This window comes from Megalopta genalis, chromosome 9, assembly GCF_051020955.1.
Source record: "Megalopta genalis isolate 19385.01 chromosome 9, iyMegGena1_principal, whole genome shotgun sequence".
NCBI lineage: Eukaryota > Metazoa > Arthropoda > Insecta > Hymenoptera > Halictidae > Megalopta > Megalopta genalis.
The window spans coordinates 15,771,108-15,793,253 of record NC_135021.1 but is presented as its reverse complement, the minus strand read 5'-3'; the positions used below and the strand labels follow the sequence as shown (position 1 = coordinate 15,793,253).

Below are 22,146 nucleotides of genomic sequence, written 5' to 3'. Positions count from 1 at the left end.
AGACGTAGAGGTTTCTTGATACAAAACAACAGCATCGACAACTCGATTGATAACACAATAGGATGGTTCACTGAAAGAGACACTCGATTTTATGAAAACGAAGACGAGATGCTCGGTTATGTTCTAGAGAGAACACTAGAATAATACGATATTCGGATAACGGTGGCCGAATCATATTTTATTGAAACGCCGCGCGTATATTTTATGAAACACATATGGTAATATTTTATCGTGATCATGATTAAGAAATAAGGGAATGCATTATTGAGTCTTGATACGGTATCGATGAAAAACATCAGTGTCAGACAGAGCCAAATGTTGTTTAGACACTGCTCTTTACGAGAATGATTTCATTCGATTTTAATGCAAGTGTACTTTGAGATTGACAAGATGAATTTGGTGAACGCGTGGCTGCTTTTGTTGCCGCAATTAATCAGCGTTTTGTGTGCAGATGAACAAGAGATTATACGCGATTATTTTACGTTCAGGAAAGTGAAGAGGGTAGTGGGATTCTCATGCGGGACCCTGGAAGGTGTGCAGATTCTCTTCTAAATATTTTCAAGCTTCTAGAAACCTTGCAATGTAACCGGATTGTACGCGTTATGTGCAAGTAAATTCCATCAAAAATATCTTCACCGTTTTTATGCTGTATCATACAGATGACATCATGCTCGCGAGAACGTTCAATGACATGTACGTTACGTACACTTCGCTGATGGAATTCAAAACCGCTCAGCGCATGGACGTCAAGAAACTTTTGAAAGCCGAGTATCATCGGTTGGGCGTCTTTTTAGATACTCGATGCGACAGTAAGCGTTACACCAAAATCATTCTCGATGTGAGTGTCCCATTGTGTCCATATTTCCCCAAGAAGTCAATCTCTTAAATTTTCACGGAGAATACACAATATCTTCACACGATTAGGCAACAAAGTATTCCATGTACGACGAGATGCACAAATGGTTGATCTTCGGATCCAATTTGACTCACAGCCTGGGTATATTAAATGACAACGCGTTTAGTGTCTTCACGGACATAGTAATCGTCATACCATCGGCGAAGAATTACGTTTTGTACGACGTGTACAATCCGTGCAAAGATCGCGGAGGAGCCATGAACGTGACGAACTTCGGAACATGGAACAGGAAAAAGGGCCTGAACGTTACCCTAACTCAATCGAAATTTCATCGAAGATCGAATTTGCACGGAATGAGACTGAAAGTCGGCATCGTAGTGAGTTTGCCTTAATCGTGTAACCGATCGTTGCTTGAAATGTTCAGAGACTTAGTGAAAATTAACTCTTTGATCGACACACTTTCTTGTAGATCGTAAACGATTGTAATCGTAATGTAATGATCATGTAAATGAATCTTACAGATAAATTACAAACCGGAGAATCAGTCACTGCACGAGATGATGATGGAGTATAGCATGAAAGCTAAATACGGCCGAACGAAGTTCTTATACATAATCCTGTGTCACCTGTCGAACCTCTTCAATTTTACGTAAATGTGGAAGACCATTGCAGAAAATCTGAATTTCCAATTGCAGGAAAACAAATTACTTAGTAATGTCGTGCTAATATGTAATGATGTAATCCCAATTAAGATTGATTTACGTGTTTTCCAGCATGGACGTCATCCAAATAAACCCGCAGCGCAGATTCGACCATTCCGGTCCCGTTTTCGAAGCCTTCAAGAAGAAGACCATTGATTTATCGGCGAGTCCAGTCGCGATGAAGGTCGACAGATTAAACAATGGCGATATAATCGGACCAGTGTGGCCAATTCGGTATGCTATTGCTGTTATTGCGAATTGAATTCAGTAGTGAAACGAATCAATTTCCGATCTATTTTCAAACATTATTTGCCTCAGATCGTGCTTCATGTTTCGCACGATTTCCTCGATGAAGATCAAACCGGCTCAGTTTCTGCAACCTCTATCCGCGAAAGTGTGGTACGGGATCTTAATGATGATAGTAATCGTGATGACGGTTCTAATCGTTTTTATAAGACTAGAAGGTGTCCGCAGGCCTGCTGACAATTACGGACTCTCCGTTTTGCTGACAATAGGCGCTCTGTCGCAGCAAGGTAGAGGATTCCTCTAAAACAAAGCCCATCGATAATGATGATAATGAAGTGTAATTTCTTCCGTACAGGCTCGGCATTCGTACCGACACGTTGCGCAGCTCGCATCGCCTTCTTGCAGATTTTAATTTTCAGTACGATCATTCTGAACTATTATTCGGCGAGCGTCGTGTCGAATCGGTTGAAAAACAAAGGCGAGAAAATGAATGATTCGTTAATCAGTTTAGCCAAAAGCGGCATGAAACTGGCGGTGGAACCGACGCCTTACGTTCTCTCTTTTCTTCAGGTAGTGAATCGAAATTTTATAGCCCACAAAAAGAAAGGAACGACACGTCAATTGTTGGTAGATGCACAATTTAATATTATTTTGTGAGTGAAATAATTTGTTGCACAAAGCTAGCGATTGCCTCAGCAAGAATCCGCTTCTAGATAATCTTTCGTCTGCAAGTTCTTTGAAAAAAAACAGCATTATCAAAAACCGCACCTTAGAAGCTCCTGACTTTCCGTGCCAATCTTGCAGTTATGTAAGATCAACACGTTGAGTGTTTGCATTTCGATAATCAGCGTTTTTTTCAAACATTTCATCGTTAAACAAACGAAATTTTTGCATCATTTTTATATGATTTGAAAAATTAAGGATTCGACGACCAAATCTAACTTTCTATTCACGAACTGGTAAACAAATTTGGGACTGATTACGAATTCCGCATAAAGAATAAAAGATCGTGAAACCGGAACTATCTTACTTACCGTTGCGTCAAATTTGTGTCAAATCAAATTGTGTTAAATCTTAATTTATACGAATTTTTGTCTTATTAAATAAGTTGCTTCGGTTTCATTGAATTTTTCTGATTGTCAGTTGTACCGAGAATTTGTTTGCGCAACAGGTGCAGGATAAGGACGTTCGATACTTCTATCAGAATTGTTGGATGAAGATACCCGAATACGACAGGTATCTGCCACTGGAACAAGGACTCGATCAGGTAGCCAAGGGAACTTTGGCTTACCACACGATGGTCGATTCCGCTTATCCTTATATCGAGCATACGTTCAGTGATCGAAGCATCTGCGAGCTGACGGAGGTTCATCTGCTAAAGACGAGTTTGGCGTTTTACGCGAGACATAGGAGTCCGTTCACCAAACTGTTGAGAACGGGGTATGAAAATTGATTATTAAACTGCGGATCTTTGCGCATTAAAATGTTTAAATTAACAAGATCTAAAATAGCATTTTTCTTTTCTTTTTACAATGAGTAATCTTTTAGATAACGAAGGAAACTTTTCTTTCATTCTAATTCTTATAAAATGACGTATGAAAATGGGAATTTGCACAAAGATCCGCAGCCTACTGATAATCAAGCATTATGGAGACAGTAAAGATGCATTTTTAGGATATTCTCCAATCTCAGATGAGAATGTGAATCTCCTTGCAAAATAATTTTATTAAATTCTCTTGAAGTTTTCGCTGCCAATAAAAAACTCTTGATATTTAGTAAAATTCTATGAAATAATTTGCATTTTTATAAAGTACTCGCTTTAAAGGAATTAGTAACGAATTCGACAAAACGAACTGTTCGAAACACGAACATCATCTGAAATGGTAATATTATTCTGCGCAGACTAACGAAAATCCGGAACGTCGGGATTCAAAGGCGCGAAATAAAAAGATGGTCAGCAAGACAACCATTCTGTCCTAGTAACCTGCTTATCGCCGAACCACTATCGATCCATGAAGCAGCACCGGTTTTTGTATTTTTATGTATCGCGGTCGGATTCGCCATTATTATTTGCGTGATAGAGAATTTGGTTTACTACCTCGCACAATCAAGGTAATTAAAAACCGGAAAATAAGATGTCCATAACGGAAGTATGGAACTCACGACTCAAATAATCGGTTTTGAACTTTGCGAACTGTAATTTTTATTTAAAAAATGAAAAAGCGCGTATCCTACTTATCAATACATTAATTAAGAATGCGTCATTTTTTTACAGTTTATTAGCCGCCATGATAGACGGAAGAAATCTAGTCGACATGAATTTAAATATACCTTCCTTACGAAATATCAATCTGCAAGCATTAAGAAATTTCAATGTATTCAGCGAATCGACGAATCCAGCAACGCCCTAAATCGGGGCTCTAGAAATTGCAAGTTAGAATCAACAATTCCATCATAGTGAACAACTACAAACATAAGTTTTCTTCATGTTAAAAATGACTTGAACGGTTTGGAAACAAAATAAACCCGAACGGAATTCTACACCGAGGAATGTACATTCATTATAATATCCATTTCGAAGTTATAAATGCGTGCACGTCCAATGATATCGAGCTACCCTATGAATAAACAACTTGGCACGTTACCATCGATTACCCTGGTGTCGCGTTTGCTATTCCAAACCACTGAAACATTCATTCGAATGCCATACCATGTCGTGACTCACGCAACTCTTCAAATTACAGAATTGACAGGCCGTCTGTCCTATTGGCATATGGAATGACGTCATGGTGCATTCGATGCATGAACTAAACAAACTCCAATAAATTCATGTAACTCATGCGTGCTGGGCCCTCGAGGACGTCGCGGATGGCCACCGAAGTGTTACAAAAATATTGATCACCGTGCGAGAAATTTTAAGACGGATTTATGTCGTGAGAAATTATTATTCCCGCCATGTACGTTACATTCTTCTTCCTCTTGCAGTTTGCTCTGTTATCCACTGCACAAGATCATGTGTTCATCCGCGACTATTTCGTGCACAAGAGGGTTCGGAATGTCGTAGGATTTTCTTGCGGCGACACAGTGGGTGGGTATATGCAGTCTTTCAAAACGTAGATCAGTGCCAAAAATGTCGTATTCGTTGTTTCGATAAAGGATTGTGCTCGAGGCACCTCAGTTCCCGGAAGATTTAAGACAAATTCATAGCGGATCTGTGTGTTAAATAGGAGCTTCCTGTAATTTATTCTTAGAAAAGAATAGAATTGCAGAAAAATTTAGAATACGCTTCTACAAAACGGTTGGACCTTTATCAAGTCCTTTAATCATGACTTCTAAATAACATTCATTTTTCCGTTGACCTGATTTTCTAGAAGAAAAGATTGCTATGAATTTAACACACTTATAAGGTTTATCTAATTCTGTGTTGCTCGAAATTAGGCGACTTCGAGCTTCTGAAAACGCTGAGCACCACGGGTATATTTACGATAATAAGGGAGCCGACCATAAAGATCAACATCCGCAGATTCTTGAAAAGCGAAACATGGACGCTCGGTGTCATCGTTGATCTGCGTTGTCTCAACGACACTGCGGTTCGAATTTTTGCCGAAGTATGTTTAACAGTAACTGCCTCCGTAACTCGAGAATGTACAAACAACAATTACAAGATAATCTACGAAGTCGTTCGTAATCACTGAACTGCAGACATTCGTATACATATATGCATTTTTGTTTGTTTTTGAATCTAATGAAACCCTCGATAGTATTGTTATTAGGTGTTTAACACGTTCCGTGCCACGTGTACCATCGATGGTACACGCTTGCATGTTTACTTAGTGAACTGAACAAATTGTTTACAAGAAATTTAGAACCGAAGAATCAATTTCCACCGCAAGAATGGGCATTGATAAGTTTTTGTTACGTTGTTATGTGTACGAGAATTAATAATTGCACGTAATACATCAAGTTTTAGTAAAATATCAAAGTGTGAAGATTCAAGTAAAAAAAGCTCGGCACGGAACGTGTTAATAATGTATCATGCACGATAATAAAATCGAGTTTCATTGACTTTCCGAAATGCAGAGCTCGAAATACAGAATGTACGACTATTCGTACAACTGGTTGATCCTGGGATCGAATTATAGCGACAGTGTTCCACTTTTGAACGACACCACTTACAACATGGTGACCGATTTGGTCCTCGCCATATCGAACAAAAGTGGCTACGATCTGTACGATGTTTTCAATCATTGCAAATATCGTGGTGGTTTGTTGAACGTCACCAAACTTGGTACTTGGCATCCCGGCGAAGGGTTGAATATCGTTTTAACGCAGCCTTTAATTAACAGGAGAGCTAATATGCACGGAATGAGACTGAAAATATCCGGCGTGGTGAGTGCCATCGAAGTTACCTTTGTAATCGGATAATCAATGCCAAATTTAAACCGATCATGCATTAGTAACTACCTGGATAAGTTATCTTTTGTTCCCGAAACATCATCGGTACTATATTCTTGCGAGAGTTCAGAGATTTTCAATCGGTTCATTGAAGTTTCACGCAGCACACTGGCAGATTTTAATTGATTCATGGTTTAAAATTTTCGAGCTGAAACGTTACGTTTGATTCAGATACAATACCGACCGAAAGATATGCGCCTCGAGGACTATATGCAGGACGTCAACACGAGGTCCTTGGATAGCATGCACAAATTTGTGCATGCCATGATCTTGCACACTGGCGATCTCTTCAACTTTAGGTAACGAGAGTAAAATCGATGATCTCGTGTTAAATTTGATACATGTTAAATCATGCGTCATCGTGTGATCTGCATAAACTCGATCACATCGATCGAAGGTGTATCTACTATCATTTTCGACTGTAAGAACGATCGAAGATGTCCGATATGTTAAATCTCTATTGCTTTTCAGCGTGCACGCTTCCGAAATAATTTACTGGGACAGACACAGCGTGCACGGTTTGATCTTTGAATTTCTGCAATCGAATTACATCGACTTCGCTAGTAATCCGAGGATCATGGTGTCTGAGCGGTTGGATTATGCTTCACTGATTGGCGCCGCATGGCCGATACGGTGAGAAAAATGAATAAACTACGCCATCCATCGGTTCGCAATAGTTACATTACCTATTGTTCAATGATTCATTGGGCGAGAGAAAATTAGATAAAAAAGGAAACATTATGTTCATTAGGCCATGTTTCATGCTGTTGTCGACGTCAACCAACAAAATCAAACTGGAGATTTTCTTGAAGCCGTTCGCGAGGCAAACATGGTACACGTTCGCAGGATTCGGGTTGTTCTCGATCTTCGTGTTGAAAATGATAATGAATTGCGAAGGGATCGGAAAGAAGGAGAAATATTCTGGGGCGGTCGTGTTATCAGTGGGGATAATATCGCAGCAAGGTAACAGAAAACATCCTGCGAAGCTATACTGTCTATTTCTTCAATGTCTATCTTTCGTTTTCGACAGGTGCGAATTTGACTACGAAACGCGTGGCTAGCCGCATCGCCTTGTTCCAGATCACCATACAGAGCTGGATAATGTACAATTACTATTCCGGTAGTATTGTCTCGGCTCGGTTAAGCGAACCTCTCGACATGATGGAGGATTCAGTGACCGTCCTAGCTGACAGCAATTTGAAAATCGCTGCGGAGGCCGTGCCTTACTTAAATTACTTTTTGTATGTAAGTACTCGTCGCTTACCTGCGATCATCTGTAGAAGAACATCGTTCAATCGTTCTTATCGGCTCTTACAATTGGTCGAACGATTGACTAATCCAATAATAACTGGATCCGTCCAAATCCTGATTAAACGTTTCTTTGCGTATTTGCGAACCCTTCAAGATCGCAAGTAATTCATTTAATATCAGTTAAATATTAATTAAATATATATATAAATAATATTATATATATATTAATAATATATAAATTAATAATATTATATATATAAATATTATATAAATATATAAATTAAATATCAATTTAAAAGTGGAAAACACGTTCACTCACCGGGAAGTATCGCCAGGCCGAAGAGTTTGCAGAAGATACATTTGACTTTGCCTAAAAGAATATATGATGATCAGTTTAAAAATTAGCATGTAACAACACAATAACGTTTGTGGTAGCATATATCTGAATTTCAAATTTTCGTATTAATAATTTTACCTCTTTGCGAAAATCGCATTTACAAAGAAGACACTTTAACAAACCTATTACATACTATCACCGCGTTGTCACATTGTTCCAATCGATAGAAACTAAACTGGGAATCCGACTACTTCCGGAAAAAACGCTGGGATCCCCTGCCGGAATCGAAAAGATACTTGCCGATAGAAGAGGGCATTAGGCAAGTCAGCGAAGGTGTTTTAGCGTATCACACGGATCCTAACACCGCATATCCGTACGTCGAAAGGATGTTCGATTCGAATCAAATCTGCGCGCTGACAGAGATACATTTGTTCAAGCAATCCGTGATGGGAATGTACGCGAGTCACAACGCGCAGTTCGTCGAGATGGCAAAAATCGGGTGAGCAAGAGTGTACTTCTTTAAATCAGGGGCCGCGTTTTAATGCACTGCTCTCTGTTCGCCAAAGGCTGACGAAAATGTTCAACACCGGACTTCGCGATCGTCAAATTAAACACTGGTCGTCGAGAAAACCTCAATGCCAGTCTGATACCTTGTCGACGAGAAGCATCACGATCTATGAAACCGCCCCCGCACTGATCTTGCTGGCGTTCGGCAGTTTTATGGCTGGTATATTTTGCTTAGGGGAAAATATTGCTCACAAACGTGCGATGAAGTGAGTACAGCTTGTCCTTAATCGGTCCGCAAGAAAACCAGCGTAGAACAATTGACAATTGCAATCCGTAATATTAACTTGTCCCAAAAGCAAACGTGTGATGCGGTCCTAAGTCTTCGCTTGTTCGATCGTTATTAAGATCGAAGACAAGTCTCCAATACCGATTTCAGTGTCTCGTAATCGTTTGCAGAGCGAAATCTGGGAACCGAAAGAAGATGGTCGGTGCAAGAGGAAGCGTCATCATCAGTGGAAGCAGCAGAGACAACTTGTTGGATATGCAGAATTAAACTTGTCACCGTAAAACGCGAACATCGCGACAGTTTGATTAGTTGATTGATTTTAGTTGTGCCTATATAGCTTGACATGTTCTTTGAACAATAAAAAATGAACTTATTTAATACATACAGGAATCTTCTACTTCACCACTGACAGATCTTCGTCGTTTCGTTCGCAGTTCATTTACGTTATCGGATTTTCACGGTACGAAAGGATCGCTTTTGTTCCGTGGAAAACCGTCATGTCAAAATTGACATGATTTCTCATCTAAAATAGAAGAGCGAAACCACTTTACGTGCATGAAGCTGCAGCACGAATGCTTTGCATGCAGTTGTTTGATTCGCAGGCTACGACGAAGAGGGTGGATCGCAAGTGGGATGTACTTTCGAATGTTCCTCGGTCTGCAATTAATTATTGCCTCTTGTGCCGATAATACCGATTTCATTCGGGACTACTTCCTTTTTAAGAAGATCAACAGAGTCGCCGGATTCTCTTGCGGGAATCCTGAAAGTAAGTTTCATTTATCGGTATTTCGAGAAATCAAAAGCCCGCACTGTCTTTAGAGTAGTTAATTACTGATCTATTTATCTGTTTTTAAAATAATGTGAACCACATTTTCGAGGAGTCTGGTGTTTTTATTCTCATATTGTTTCGATGTAGACGATTTCAAGACAGCCAAAGTATTGAACGATGCTGGGATGACAGTCTCGTTGACGCGGTTTGGATCAAACATCGATTTGTTGCGTTTTCTTTGGACGGAATACGGAAACTTAGGTGTTTTTCTGGATTTAGGATGTTCGGATGAAGACGATCATGTCTCGAACATATACGACGAAGTAACTGAAACAAACTCGTGCGCTTTTCTTTATTGGTCATACTAATAAATAGTCCATCTTTTCTGGGAGACTAATAATTCATTTCTATTAAATTCTTGAAGAAACAAAATTAGATAATGTAATTGGGACTTGAATACGGTAATCGGAGGGTGAAACAAATATTTTGAGGATACGGAAATGTTTGTTCATTATTATAAATATAGAGAACAGATGATTCTCGTTGCTAAGGTCGAATGTAAACTGACAATTAAAAATAATGGCATTTATGACAAGTGAAGTCTCTAATGGCGAAATTTCGAAGCTCTGTTCAGGGGTCCGCGCAGCGCCGATTAGTGAATGGTGACACCACTATTCTGATGAAAACAGAAGGGTCTATTTTATCACTTACTAACTGGCGCTGTACGGAAGTCGAAAAAAGCTTTTTGATTCTGTCACAAACGTTACTGTTATCCTATAAAAGATAATATACAAAATAATGCTTTATTGATTTCATAAAGGCCTTAAATGAATGCTAAAAGATCGTACTTTATGATAAATTTCTTTAAGTTTGTAAAAAGTTTCAAGATCATGCCAAAAAAAAACAGTAAAATCTGATCTTAATAGGTTTGTATGTATAAACATTTTTCGCAGAACAGATTTGGAAATAAACATAATTACGGCAATTTGAAACATGGAATCGGTGCATGGGATCATTTCGAACATTTTGGAACCAATAACATTAATTTTAAGCAATTAGTTATCGAGTTATTTAGGCTTCTCCATGATGGTAGGAAAGGAACGAGAACATTTATGTACGTGCTTTGTAGAAGAAGAACAAGAATCATCTATATCTAATAATGAATATTTTCTCTATATTTGCATCAATTTGTCTCAATCCTCTTCTTGATATGGAATGGAGATGCAGAAATTTTTCTTGAACACTTCTGTACACTCGGAATATTTTCTAATCAATAAATTTCCCTTAAAAATAGATTTAAAAATACGCAGAAGATATCACCAGAAGTACAAGATTTAGCAAAACAATGGATATTTGTTGGTAATGCAACGATTGGTAGTATGTACTGATTTTTTTTTTTTTAAACAAATCGAATTCAGGCTTCGGCTCAATATTTATTCGAGCACCTGCATCATTGGTTAATCCTGGAAGAGGACGGAAAGAATTTGACGGAAACCGCGCAATTATTGAACGAGAGTACTTTCAGCGTGATCACCAATTTTATGATCTCTATACGTAACGATGATGGCTACGCACTGTACGACGTTTACAATCATTGCAAACACTGCGGTGGCTCGCTCATTATCACAGAATTTGGTACGTGGACAAATAACACTGGCTTAAGCGTTAATTTGTTAGACGACACGTTCTCCAGAAGATGGAACCACCACCAAATAAAGGTGAAGGCTGCTGGCGTTGTAAGTATCGTCGTAGGTACTGTTCAATTATGATTTTATTATGTTGTACTTTCCCGACTCATATTTATCATGGAACAAGAAAGAAGCAGATCTGACATGATAAAATGATAAAAATAACGAGGAATCAAAGATAAACGAAACACCTTGTAGACATCTCAAAATACTATTATCACGTAGGTAGGAAACAGGCCGAAGGATCATGATCTGATAACGTATCTTCAAGAACCGAATGTAGTGCCGCTAGATAATTGGGCAAGATTCGGCTTTGCTCTCACGGTACACATGGCTGAAATGTTCAATTTCACGTAATATTTATTCACCGTTCCGGAGGTTTGGGGTTCTGTAGTTTCCCTAATCGAAGGAGGCATGATCAATCGGATATTTCATTTACAGCCTCGACGTAATAGAACTGAATTACTGGGCGAAACATGATAAGAACGGCCCATTGATGAATGGTCTGAAACAGCGGAAATTCGATTTGGGATTTTTTCCGTCGATTGTAACGAAAGAAAGACTTGCATACGCCGATGTAGCGCTGCAAGTTTGGCCCGCTAGGTATATCCTCTAATTAAAAACGTATCGAGTTGTCCGTAAATGGATTTATGTACTCCAGTTTCTTTATTTTATAGAATAAAAATTAAAATTTCTGGTATTAATGAACAGAGAACAATTAAGTGTTAACGTTTTCGTAGAACCTGCTTCATGTTTCTCACTGTGCCATCGCTGAAAAGTAAATTGACTACGGTCTTTCGGCCATTCGAAGCAAGCGTCTGGTGCACGATTTTCGCCTTGTCGATCCTGATAATATTCGCATTATGGTTGATTTGGAAATTAGACAATAATTCCAATAATGGGGAAAGCGTTTTTGTTCTCATTGCCGCGATATGTCAACAAGGTGCGGTAAAACACAAATGATGAATACTTACGGTCTCGATACTGATAAGCAAATGATATGCGTATTCGATTTCCAATATCGATCGAATTCAACAGATTCGAAACGAATTAGGATGAGTATAAAATTCGAAGTGACTCAGTGCTTTCACGTGTTACTTATCGGCCTTGCAAAACCACAAAGTGCCTATCATTTCCTTAACATTGTGTAATCGAAATCATTCAAAATATCACGTTTTCAATGATTGATAAGACTGCCTTATCAGTCTTGGGTCTGTTAACTGTATGTTTGTTAACTATACGTGAGGTACAGTAGCGTCCGCACGAAAGATGCATATTTTTCATTTTTTCCACATTTTTAACTTTTCGTAATCGAAAAAGGAGCCTTAAGTAAACCGCGAGAAATAACATGAGTTTGCAAATTTCCTTTTTGATGATGCTTCCCTTGATTAGTACAGATAATCGAGATTCTACTGTACCTGGACTTTGACTTTTAGTTAATTGAAATTCTTCGGTACGCTTGTATGTTTTATCGCGTCAGAGACAATCATCTTAATTTACAGGACTACCGTTTGAAAGCAAACAGTTTGCCGGTCGCATTGCTTTACTGCAAACTATGATTTTCGGTCTGCTTGTGTATAATTGTTATTCAGCGGCTATGGTATCAAGTCGACTAAATATTCCTTTGGACAAACTGAACGATTCCTTGTACTCGCTGGTGAAAAGCAAGCTGAAACTCTCGGCTCGCAAAGAGATCTTCTTCAACATCCTAATGAGTGTAAATTTCTGGAGGTTGTGATGATATAGCAAATATTTATATAATAAATATTTATAAAATATATATATATTAATGAATATATATAATAAATAAATAAATATATATAATCGAAGCGATCTTTGATTCCGAAAATTAAATGTAATATTGATTTACAACGAACTACATAGAAAATATTATTTATACCATCACAACTGAAGGGAATGTATAGGTGCTTGCATACACAAATATCCATAATTGATAGTCCATAGTAAAAGTAACAATTAATATTGCCAAATTAAACTGTTCATAGTCTGCAGACCCCGAGGTTGAATATTTTAAAAGACATTGGGAAAATATACCGGAGGAGAAGAGATTTCAAGAGTTGCAGGATGGTATAACATCTGTTATGTCTCCTGGACACGCATATCATGCGAATCCCGTCGATGCCTATCCAGTAATTGAACGTCTGTTTACCAAACAAATGATCTGCCAGCTCACCGAAATACATTTGCTTCGACCTTCTGTATTGGCCATCTGGTTCATGCGGAACGGTCAGTTCCGGGAGATATCAAAAATAGGGTGAGAAAGTTATGTGTTAGAGATTATAAAAATTTTGAGTTTTTAAGGCTGCATCAATTAATTGCAGATTAATAAGAATGACTACTGCGGGAATTCGAAACAGACAGATACACCAATGGAGTTCAAGGAAGCCATTTTGCGAACAAAATAAACATTATGTATCAAGTGTAACTATTCTTGAGACAACATCGATCATAATATTGTTACTCGTTGGTGTAATATTGTCTGTTATAATTTGTATGATCGAGAACGTTGTTTTCCGTATGTCCCAAAGAAAATTAGTAAAAATAACAACATCAAAACATTCGAAGAAAATTCAGCATCAGAATAAAGCAGTAGATAAACAGAAACCTGCACCGAGAACAAAACTAATTACAACTTCAATTAAAAAGTAATATCTTCTTCATTAATTGATTCGTTTTCATGCCAACGTTCTGGACTCTAGACTAATCGCTATAGTAGGGTATAAAATAGAAAATTGTAACAATTTCTTCATTTTACTGATGTATAAATTAATTTTATTAAATAAAATGTGTTAATAACATTATTTGACGAGGAATACCACAGATATGAATGCAGTTTTAAGGAAATTGTATGGTAATAGAAAATGAAGGATGGAACTTTATTACAAAATAGTATGATCATTTTCTGTCAATGGGAAATGGATGTCCGAAGTTGTTTTGTAATTAAGTTACTTCTTCTTTTTTGACTTTTTGTCAGTCGATGCTGGAGACGCTCCAGTGAGATCTGCTAGCTGTTTCTTAAGTTTCAATAGTTTTTCCACTTCGGGCTGCCACACGGATTTTTCTTCTTTACTTTTCAATTCACGTACCAGATTGCCCTAGAGGAAGAGTCTACATTAGAAAATGCTGAAATTAAGTATATATTTGTTGACATGTATTTGTTTTATCATACTTGTTTAGCTATAGCTGCTTCAATAGCAACCACATCGATTGAAGCATCTTGATTTTGTTCAGGTAGGGACACCGCTGTAGGCTTATCATTCTTGCTACTTTTTCCAGGCTCAGAAGATTTAGCTTCTCCGCCCATGAGATCAGCAAGCTTCTTCTTCAAGCCTAAAAGAACCTGAACCTCGGGTTGCCAAACGCTCTTGTCATGCTTGGATTTCAGTTCTCTGACCTTAGTGCCCTATAGCATAAAAAACATAATATTTAAATAGAGATCGATGTCTCGGTACAACTTTTTTTTCTAAATTTTATTCACTTGTGCCAATATTGCAGCTTCCAAAGATTTCACATCACAACTCGCATCATTAGCTTCGTTAGTTTTAATTGCTCCTTCTTGTTTTCCACTATATTTTTTTCTTAATGTTTCCACATCTTTATCCTCAATCTTTTTGAACAGTGGAGAGGGTTTACCAATTTTATGATCTGGCGGAAGTATGTTAGTAATAATGTCAGGAATGTATCCATAATTGCTGCTATCCAATCCTATTTGCTTTCTCAGTTCGCGAGACGTATTGGGCATAAATGGAGCCAATAGTGCTGCCAATAGACACGCTAAGTTACAACATATACCGATCACTGTGCCAGCTCTTATCCTGCGAACAAAAAAACATAAAACATCATGTTCCAATGGGCTACAACACCACCAGATAGATATTATTCACAAGCGCTAAGACACAGACCTGCAATGTAATTTGATGTATCAAGTTTTTTAATCTTTTAGCAAGTAAACATTTCTACACGAACAAAACTGTAAAAAACCTATTATGTATTTTACAATTAAATAATATCAGTCTAAAAAAATTGAAGACTAACGTTGAAAAAAAAAATAAAAATGTACGTCTATGAAAGAAAATTCTACAGTACTATTTTGTTGAGAAGTGGCTTACTTATCATCATCAGTTCCTTTAATTTTCACCCACGGTTCTTGGAACTGCATATACTGGTTTCCATGCTTAGATATTGCTAAAACATGCTTCAAACCGTCTCGCAACTTCGCTTGTTCCAAAGCCTGAATATAAGACGACAATTCACGCTGCGCTAACGCCAACAGCATTAAGTCATCTTCCTGAAGTACCATCGGTGGAACTTTTGAATCGAAATATTTTTCCGCGAACATCAAAGCTCTATATACGTGAAAAGTAATTCTTCAATATCATACTTAAACAGAGACAATCAACGAGTTGACCAATTTTTCACACACCTGTTCACAAAGTTACCAAAATTATTTAATAATTCGCTATTGTTCTTAGTCACTAAATCTGCCCAATTGAAATTTGAATCCTGCGTTTCCGGTCTAACGTATGCAAGGTAGAATCGCCAAACATCAGCCGGTATACCCGTATCTCTAGCATCGGTACCAAATACTCCAATTCCCCTGGATTTCGAAAATTTGGTGTCTTCGTAATTTAAATACTCTAAATAGAAATAAAACATTAAAAATTGAAGTTTATGTTTAATATAAGTATATTTTTTTTTTTTGTTAAACTTACCCGTTGCCATTAAATGCTTCATTATTGTATAACCTTGATTAGCTGCTAGCAGACAAGCTGGGAACATTACCGTATGAAAAGGTACATTGTCCTTCGCCATAAATTGGTATAAATCAACATTTACATCCGTAGGTTTCCACCACTGTTCATACTCTTTAGTATATCTCTTTGTAATACTGATATAACCAAATGGTGCGTCGAACCAAACATAGAACACTTTATTTTCGAAACCTTTCGCTGGTACGGGAATTCCCCATTTTAAATCTCTTGTTATACAACGAGGTTTTAGACCGTCACGTAACCATGGTTTTGAGACTACTCGGGCAACGGTCGACCATCCTTTTTCCACAGTCGCAGACCATTCTTTTAGTTTTGCCTCTAACTGTGATAGAATCTCATAAGTAATGCAAAATTCTTTTCATATTTTTGATATTTATTCTCATTTTCTATGGGTTGATCATAGAATATATGAACTACACTAATACTTGCCTTAGGTAAATCCAAGAAAAACTGCTCCGACTTCTTCACAACTGGTCTGTTACTACACATTTTGCAACGAGGTGATATTAACTCGGTTGCATTCACTAAATGACTACATCCATCGCATTGATCGCCACGCGCATCTTCATACTTACACCTTGGGCACGTGCCTTCTACAAATCTATCTGCCAGGAATCTATCACAAGATTCGCAGAGAAGTTGATCTACCGTTTCGCTAAACACATATCCTTCCGATTTTATTCTAGAGAAAAAAGATTGCACGATCCTAGAAGTAAAAGAATGCACACATGTAACATCAGTACTTGCTTTGTGTTAATACGACAGCAAAGAAAGAAAAGAAAATGGTAAAATCTTAATCTTTTGTTCAAAAGTTTAGACAAAAACCTTAAAAAATTACATCCTATAATGCAGGTAGTACGAGATCCATCTTACTCTGTTTGCTCTGGTGTAGTAGTACGACCGAAATAGTCAAACCCTATACTAAACCATCTATATACATCATTATGTATATCAAAAAATTTGTCGCATACAGCTTGCGGTGTTGTTTTCTCTTCTAAAGCTTTGGCTTCTGTAGCAGTGCCATATTCGTCAGTTCCGCTGTAATGTCGATACATTCAGTTGTGTTATATTTTATATTTGAAATCTACAGACATTAATATTATAGATATTCATAAAACGATACATACCTAACAAAAAGCGTATTATAATTTCGTTGCCTACAATATCTGCAATCAAAACAAATAAATTAAAATAAATCCATTTTGATAATATTTAGAAATCTAGTTACAAAACATACCTGGCAAAAATGTCAGCAGAAAGTACACAACCGATAATATTTCCCAAGTGAGGAACATTATTGACATAGGGTAATGCAGATGTTATTAGAATATTTCTCTCGCCTTTTCTTGGCAATCTAAACATAAAACATGTTCATTAAAATCATATTCAGTACTCTATGTACATGCATATACACAGATTCGTCTAAATTAAAGCTTACATAGGATAAGATGAGTTCTTCACAGCAGGATAGGATTTTGACGACCAATTACTAGTAACATTCTGAATTTCTTCTTTACTAACTGCTTCAACATCTTTTTCCTTCTCTTTAGTGGGACTAATCTGAAATAAAATAATTGAAAGTTTTATAAAATTACACTTTGTGTATTGTTATATGAATACTCTGATCACAGGAAACGTACATTACTTAGAACTGGCTTAGAGGATTTTGAAGATTGCATAATAGTATTAACAGGAAACCATGATGCAGCTTGTACACTGAGAATTGCCTTAACACCTCTTTCAAATTGGTATTCTTTCAAGGAATTCTAAACGTATGAATTAATGCTTTAATTGTAATAACAACGTATGTATACATATAATATTAAACTGATAATAAAAAAGTTCCATACTTGAATAATTGGTAATAATTCAATATTTGATAACCAACTTTTAATTGATGGGTAGTGTTTGCATAGTTCTTCTCCAATCTCTGTAACTAATATAGTAGACCATATAGTTACCCAAATGCATGCATCTGCCAATGATAAATCATTTTTATCCTAAAATATTGTTAATTAAGTCTCAGTTCTATCAAAATTGTTAATGCAGTTTTCTTAACAGTAGGTATGTATATTTCTTATTACCTGAATTAAGTACTTTTTATTTGCTAATGCACCATCTAACTCTTTTAATAGATACCACAAGCCAGATGTATTTGCATTAGTTACATTGCCATAAGAGACTATAGCTGGCTAAAGTATACAATAGTCATAGTATTAGATTTAGTTATATCTGTACATTGGGTTTTAATGATAGATCAATTTATTATTATATACCTGTAACTGAGAAATATCCCACTCTAACCATTTGTTGTTGTCAATTTTAGATTCTTCAGGTAGAGGTACTAACAGTTGCATTGCTGCACTAGTGCTAAATAGCACTGACCCACAGGATAATTCAATAGCAGGTAGACGACCCAGAAAACTTGCTAAACATAAAACAATAAAAATTATGTGATATTATCAATAAGAATTAGAAATTTAGGAACTTTACAATGATCAAAGTATAACCAACTCCAAAAATATGTTATTAAATTAAGGTTAACAATGTCTAAACAAAATTACCTACAACATTAGATATTTATAAATAAGAATATAATGTTTAAATATTTTTTTCAGAGACAAAATGGTAAATGACTCTAACATATGAGTTATAAATAATTGTAAAAATAAACAGAAATTTATATTAGTAATAAGAAAATATTCATTGATTATATATTATTGCATCACCCACGTGTTGGAAATCTCCAGGTGAAACAAACACCTGAGATTTCATCATGTGGATGGGAAATTAAATTCAAGCTGAGAGGTTAAGTTACTCACTACTTGGTTCTACCGTCTGCATGGTAACAGATTTTTCAGCTATTTTAGCTGCAACTATCAGCTTTAACGTGTTTGGATTGCCTTCGTTCGTTGAAATAATCATTTTTATTAATAAATTAATAAATATTCACAATAAATAGATGAAAATATGTTCAGCACACAACCGACACATGTGAGCGACGAGTAAATGCCAGACCAGGCTTATATCTCATATATTCAGCGCAGCGTGTTGAATATGCATATGCTTTCTACATACATACTCAGTGTATACATATGACATATGTGCGCTTGTAGCTTCACAGGCATGCCAACGGTAAGTCAACGTACATACATAGTAACATTAATTTTTATTATACATTGTTCATAATGTACATAAACATATATATTGTCATGGAAGTTGCTTACAGTACGTTTTACGCATTGTTTCAAGAATTTTCGTATTTTTAAAAGTCCCCAGTCTCTTATAAAAGTCACTAGACATCTCAAAAAGTTTTTTTGGATAAGTGAGCAATTAAAACTTATTGGTGAACAATTGGAGGCAATTAAAGAGCAATTTGGTATCATTCAAAAGAAGAAGGCTCAATACAGTGCGCGAATGTCAGATTATTATCCAAAAAAATCATCTAATGGCATAAAACTGCTTGGATTCTATGGCTGCGGCATCATCAATTTTTACCTTACTTTCGTCCTCTATCTTTATCTGCTCGCTAGGGAGTCTAGCCTCTTATACACTTCATTTGTAATTTTGGTATTAACAGATATTAATAACGATGTCATAAATATAATCTCGGTAGATATTTCACAGATTTAAGATCCGTACAAACACTATATTCATGCAGTGCAATTTTCTATCTTACAAATTCTACAATAATTGTAAGCTACAATCAGCCAATTAGGCAAGCTGTATATGGTCCTGAATTACCGACTGTTGCCGACTCTGTAGAAAACACCGTGCCACAATAGGGGACTCTAAATGAAACTTACTCTACATATATAGGCACGTATATACACACTTGTTCTTACTCAGCTGCAACAGAGAAGTGTGATCGAAGGAACTGCTGCATCTGCATGCATCGCGCGCGTGCGTTTGTGTTTATTGATGTATGTACGATGTATTCTACTACACAGTTCTTTCCATTCTTTCCCATGCGTTTAGCAGAATGAGTATTAGTAACTGAAATTATAATTTTCGATATATAAAAGTATGTAACTTTCCGATATGTCCATCGTTATCAAGGTCCATCCATCATTTTTATTGTATTTAATTCATTAGTAATTTCATATTACAATACGTCCGATTTTTGTAGGTTAGAAATGTGCATGGGAAATTTTACGATTTTATGATCAGCCTGTAACAGATTAAAAATCTGCAAATGTTTTCGATTATAAAACACTGTAGTATAACCGATAATTTATCTTTTCTCCATTTATTAAGACTTCAGTGTGGTAAGATATTTAACAAAATTAATGTTTGTAAAATATAAATTCCTTTTAAATCAATTAAACTTTTTTTCCTGTTTGTATTATGTAAATATAACATTAATTGACTCTAACGTATTAGATTATCGTATGGAAAAATATGTAAATTATTAAAACAATTTTATGTTCACAGCTAACATTTACCGAAACATGTCAGTAGATCTTACTGCTAATATCACAGAGGTGAATGGTACTGAGAAAAATACGAAAAGGCATGTAAATGATGAAAATAATGATGAAGTTGCAATAAAAGTACCGAAAGTAGAAGAAACAACTGAAAAAATAAGACAAAAAACAAGCAACTTTGTAATAATGCTGGGTTATCTTGGCAGAGATTACTATGGAATGCAAAGAAATCCTGGCCTAAAAACGATAGAAGAGGATTTAATACTTGCTTTGTTTAAATCTAATTTAATTAACAAGGCCCAGTTTGATGATATTCGGGAACTTAAGTTTCAGAGAGCTGCGCGTACAGATAAAAGTGTTTCTGCAGTTAGACAAATTGTTTCTCTTAAATTACGTAAGTCTCTTAAACAAAGCATTTTCTTAAATGATTGTTTAATTTATATTTGTAACTATATATAGATGCAAAGTACATTATTTAATCTCTATAGTTAACACAATTAAATGATATTTTTTAGCAAGAGATATAGCAAAGCAAGAGGTAATAAATGAACATTTGCCTAAGGAAATTAGAGTATTTGGTCTTAAAAGGGTAACAAAAGGTTTTAATAGTAAAAATCAGTGTGACGCAAGGACATACAGATATGTTATACCAACATTCGCATTAGCACCAGAAGATCCAAATTCCTTATTAAATACAGAAGATGAAATAGATGTCGACAAACGCTTAGAACAACTTTCTACTATAGATGGAAAACCATATAACGAATTTCGATTAACCAGAGATATGATCGATAAACTCAATGAAAATTTAAAATTATTAGAAGGCACAAACAATTTCCATAATTTTACTATAAAAGTGTAAGTTGTGTTTTGATTAATTACGTTGTTATGTAGTAATGCGGAAGATTGCAAAATACTAATTTATAGGAGACCCAAAAATCCATCTGGTCGCCGCTATATTATATCATTTAATTGTACTGAATTATTTGTCGCAAATAACATGGAATTTGCGGTGTTAGAAATTAAAGGACAAAGCTTCATGCTTCATCAAATTAGAAAAATGGTATCTTTAGTAGTAGGTATCTGTAGGAATATTGTTACGCCAGATATTGTTAACACGGCGTTTTCATTAGAGAGGATAGATATTCCTGTAGCACCGGGTCTTGGATTAAGTTTACATCATGTAAGTTATATACAAAAATACCAAAATTCAGTTGACTTCTGTGAATCAATACCTGTATAAAATTTACACATTTTTGTAGGTCCATTACCGATATTACAACCAGAGGTATGGAAATGATGGAATTCATGAAGCATTAGATTGGGAAGAATGTGATAAGGAAGTGGAACAATTTTATAAAGACTACATTATTAAAAACATAGTAGACACGGAATGTGCGGAAAAAACGTATCCTTTTTTATAATTACTTCTTTATAACATAATTCAAGTATTTGTCTTAACCAGTATAAAATAGGACATTAAATTGGTTGGCATCATCTCTCACACCAAAAAGATTTTGTACCAGAGATGTTTGACATGATGAAAATACTGTTCATAATAAATAACATTGTATTTACGTTTCAAACTTGTACGAAATACATTTCTTAATAATTAAATTTATTTAGTTTATAAATAACTGCAATTAACTGCAAAGATTTTATGCAGCTTAGTACTTAAGTAGTACATAAAAATAATGCACATATACATATTTCCTGCTTATTCTAGGTGTAATTAATCTTGAAAATATTAACTAAATCAACATGTATGCAATGAAGCTATGGACAATTTAGAATGTTATTTCTCATTCATATTTCAATTGGGTTGATAAT

The 22,146-nt window shown here is 36.0% G+C and overlaps 4 protein-coding genes across 8 annotated transcripts; 3 read left to right on the top strand and 1 right to left on the bottom strand.

Annotated features, from left to right (window-relative positions):
- The first annotated feature begins 122 nt into the window (after window positions 1–122).
- Window positions 123–9,021, top strand: LOC117217334 (uncharacterized). The gene is made up of 21 exons (XM_076524572.1): window positions 123–532; window positions 660–838; window positions 925–1,233; window positions 1,378–1,505; window positions 1,630–1,791; window positions 1,876–2,090; window positions 2,159–2,373; window positions 2,975–3,243; window positions 3,706–3,915; window positions 4,079–4,213; window positions 4,282–4,310; window positions 4,742–4,891; window positions 5,242–5,411; window positions 5,884–6,192; window positions 6,430–6,557; window positions 6,730–6,891; window positions 7,010–7,221; window positions 7,289–7,503; window positions 8,074–8,345; window positions 8,413–8,619; window positions 8,810–9,021. Exons 1-21 carry the CDS (start codon window positions 364–366, stop codon window positions 8,904–8,906), a joined length of 3,942 nt encoding a protein of 1,313 aa, XP_076380687.1. The 5' UTR covers window positions 123–363; the 3' UTR covers window positions 8,907–9,021.
- A 148-nt stretch (window positions 9,022–9,169) lies between these two features.
- On the top strand, window positions 9,170–13,918 carry LOC117217342 (ionotropic receptor 75a). 2 transcript variants are annotated; one of them, XM_076524393.1, is made up of 9 exons: window positions 9,170–9,405; window positions 9,556–9,731; window positions 10,827–11,144; window positions 11,322–11,449; window positions 11,538–11,699; window positions 11,837–12,039; window positions 12,599–12,813; window positions 13,103–13,371; window positions 13,439–13,918. In XM_076524393.1, the coding sequence occupies exons 1-9, from the start codon at window positions 9,195–9,197 to the stop codon at window positions 13,764–13,766; spliced, it is 2,010 nt and encodes a 669-aa protein (XP_076380508.1). In that variant the 5' UTR covers window positions 9,170–9,194; the 3' UTR covers window positions 13,767–13,918. The 2 variants fall into 2 exon arrangements, with proteins under 2 accessions (XP_076380508.1, XP_076380509.1); XM_076524394.1 differs by having other exon boundaries at window positions 13,419–13,581.
- MetRS (methionyl-tRNA synthetase 1) lies at window positions 13,867–18,943 on the bottom strand. Its single transcript, XM_033487226.2, has 16 exons — window positions 18,712–18,943; window positions 18,166–18,317; window positions 17,974–18,081; window positions 17,740–17,889; window positions 17,530–17,655; window positions 17,328–17,449; window positions 17,127–17,243; window positions 17,017–17,055; window positions 16,763–16,927; window positions 16,319–16,595; window positions 15,830–16,211; window positions 15,541–15,754; window positions 15,227–15,463; window positions 14,596–14,932; window positions 14,287–14,520; window positions 13,867–14,212 (listed from the first exon to the last, which is right to left on the bottom strand). Exons 1-16 carry the CDS (start codon window positions 18,812–18,814, stop codon window positions 14,063–14,065), a joined length of 2,913 nt encoding a protein of 970 aa, XP_033343117.1. The 5' UTR covers window positions 18,815–18,943; the 3' UTR covers window positions 13,867–14,062.
- A 713-nt stretch (window positions 18,944–19,656) lies between these two features.
- Window positions 19,657–21,933, top strand: Pus1 (Pseudouridine synthase 1). Of its 4 annotated transcripts, none has more exons than XM_076524401.1 (7): window positions 19,657–19,812; window positions 20,019–20,157; window positions 20,324–20,710; window positions 20,832–21,174; window positions 21,244–21,499; window positions 21,579–21,724; window positions 21,792–21,933. In XM_076524401.1, exons 2-7 carry the CDS (start codon window positions 20,085–20,087, stop codon window positions 21,850–21,852), a joined length of 1,266 nt encoding a protein of 421 aa, XP_076380516.1. In that variant the 5' UTR covers window positions 19,657–19,812; window positions 20,019–20,084; the 3' UTR covers window positions 21,853–21,933. The 4 variants fall into 4 exon arrangements, with proteins under 4 accessions (XP_076380516.1, XP_033343133.2, XP_033343131.2 ...); XM_033487240.2 differs by having other exon boundaries at window positions 19,729–19,913; XM_033487239.2 differs by having other exon boundaries at window positions 19,729–19,948.
- Window positions 21,934–22,146: the final 213 nt, after the last annotated feature.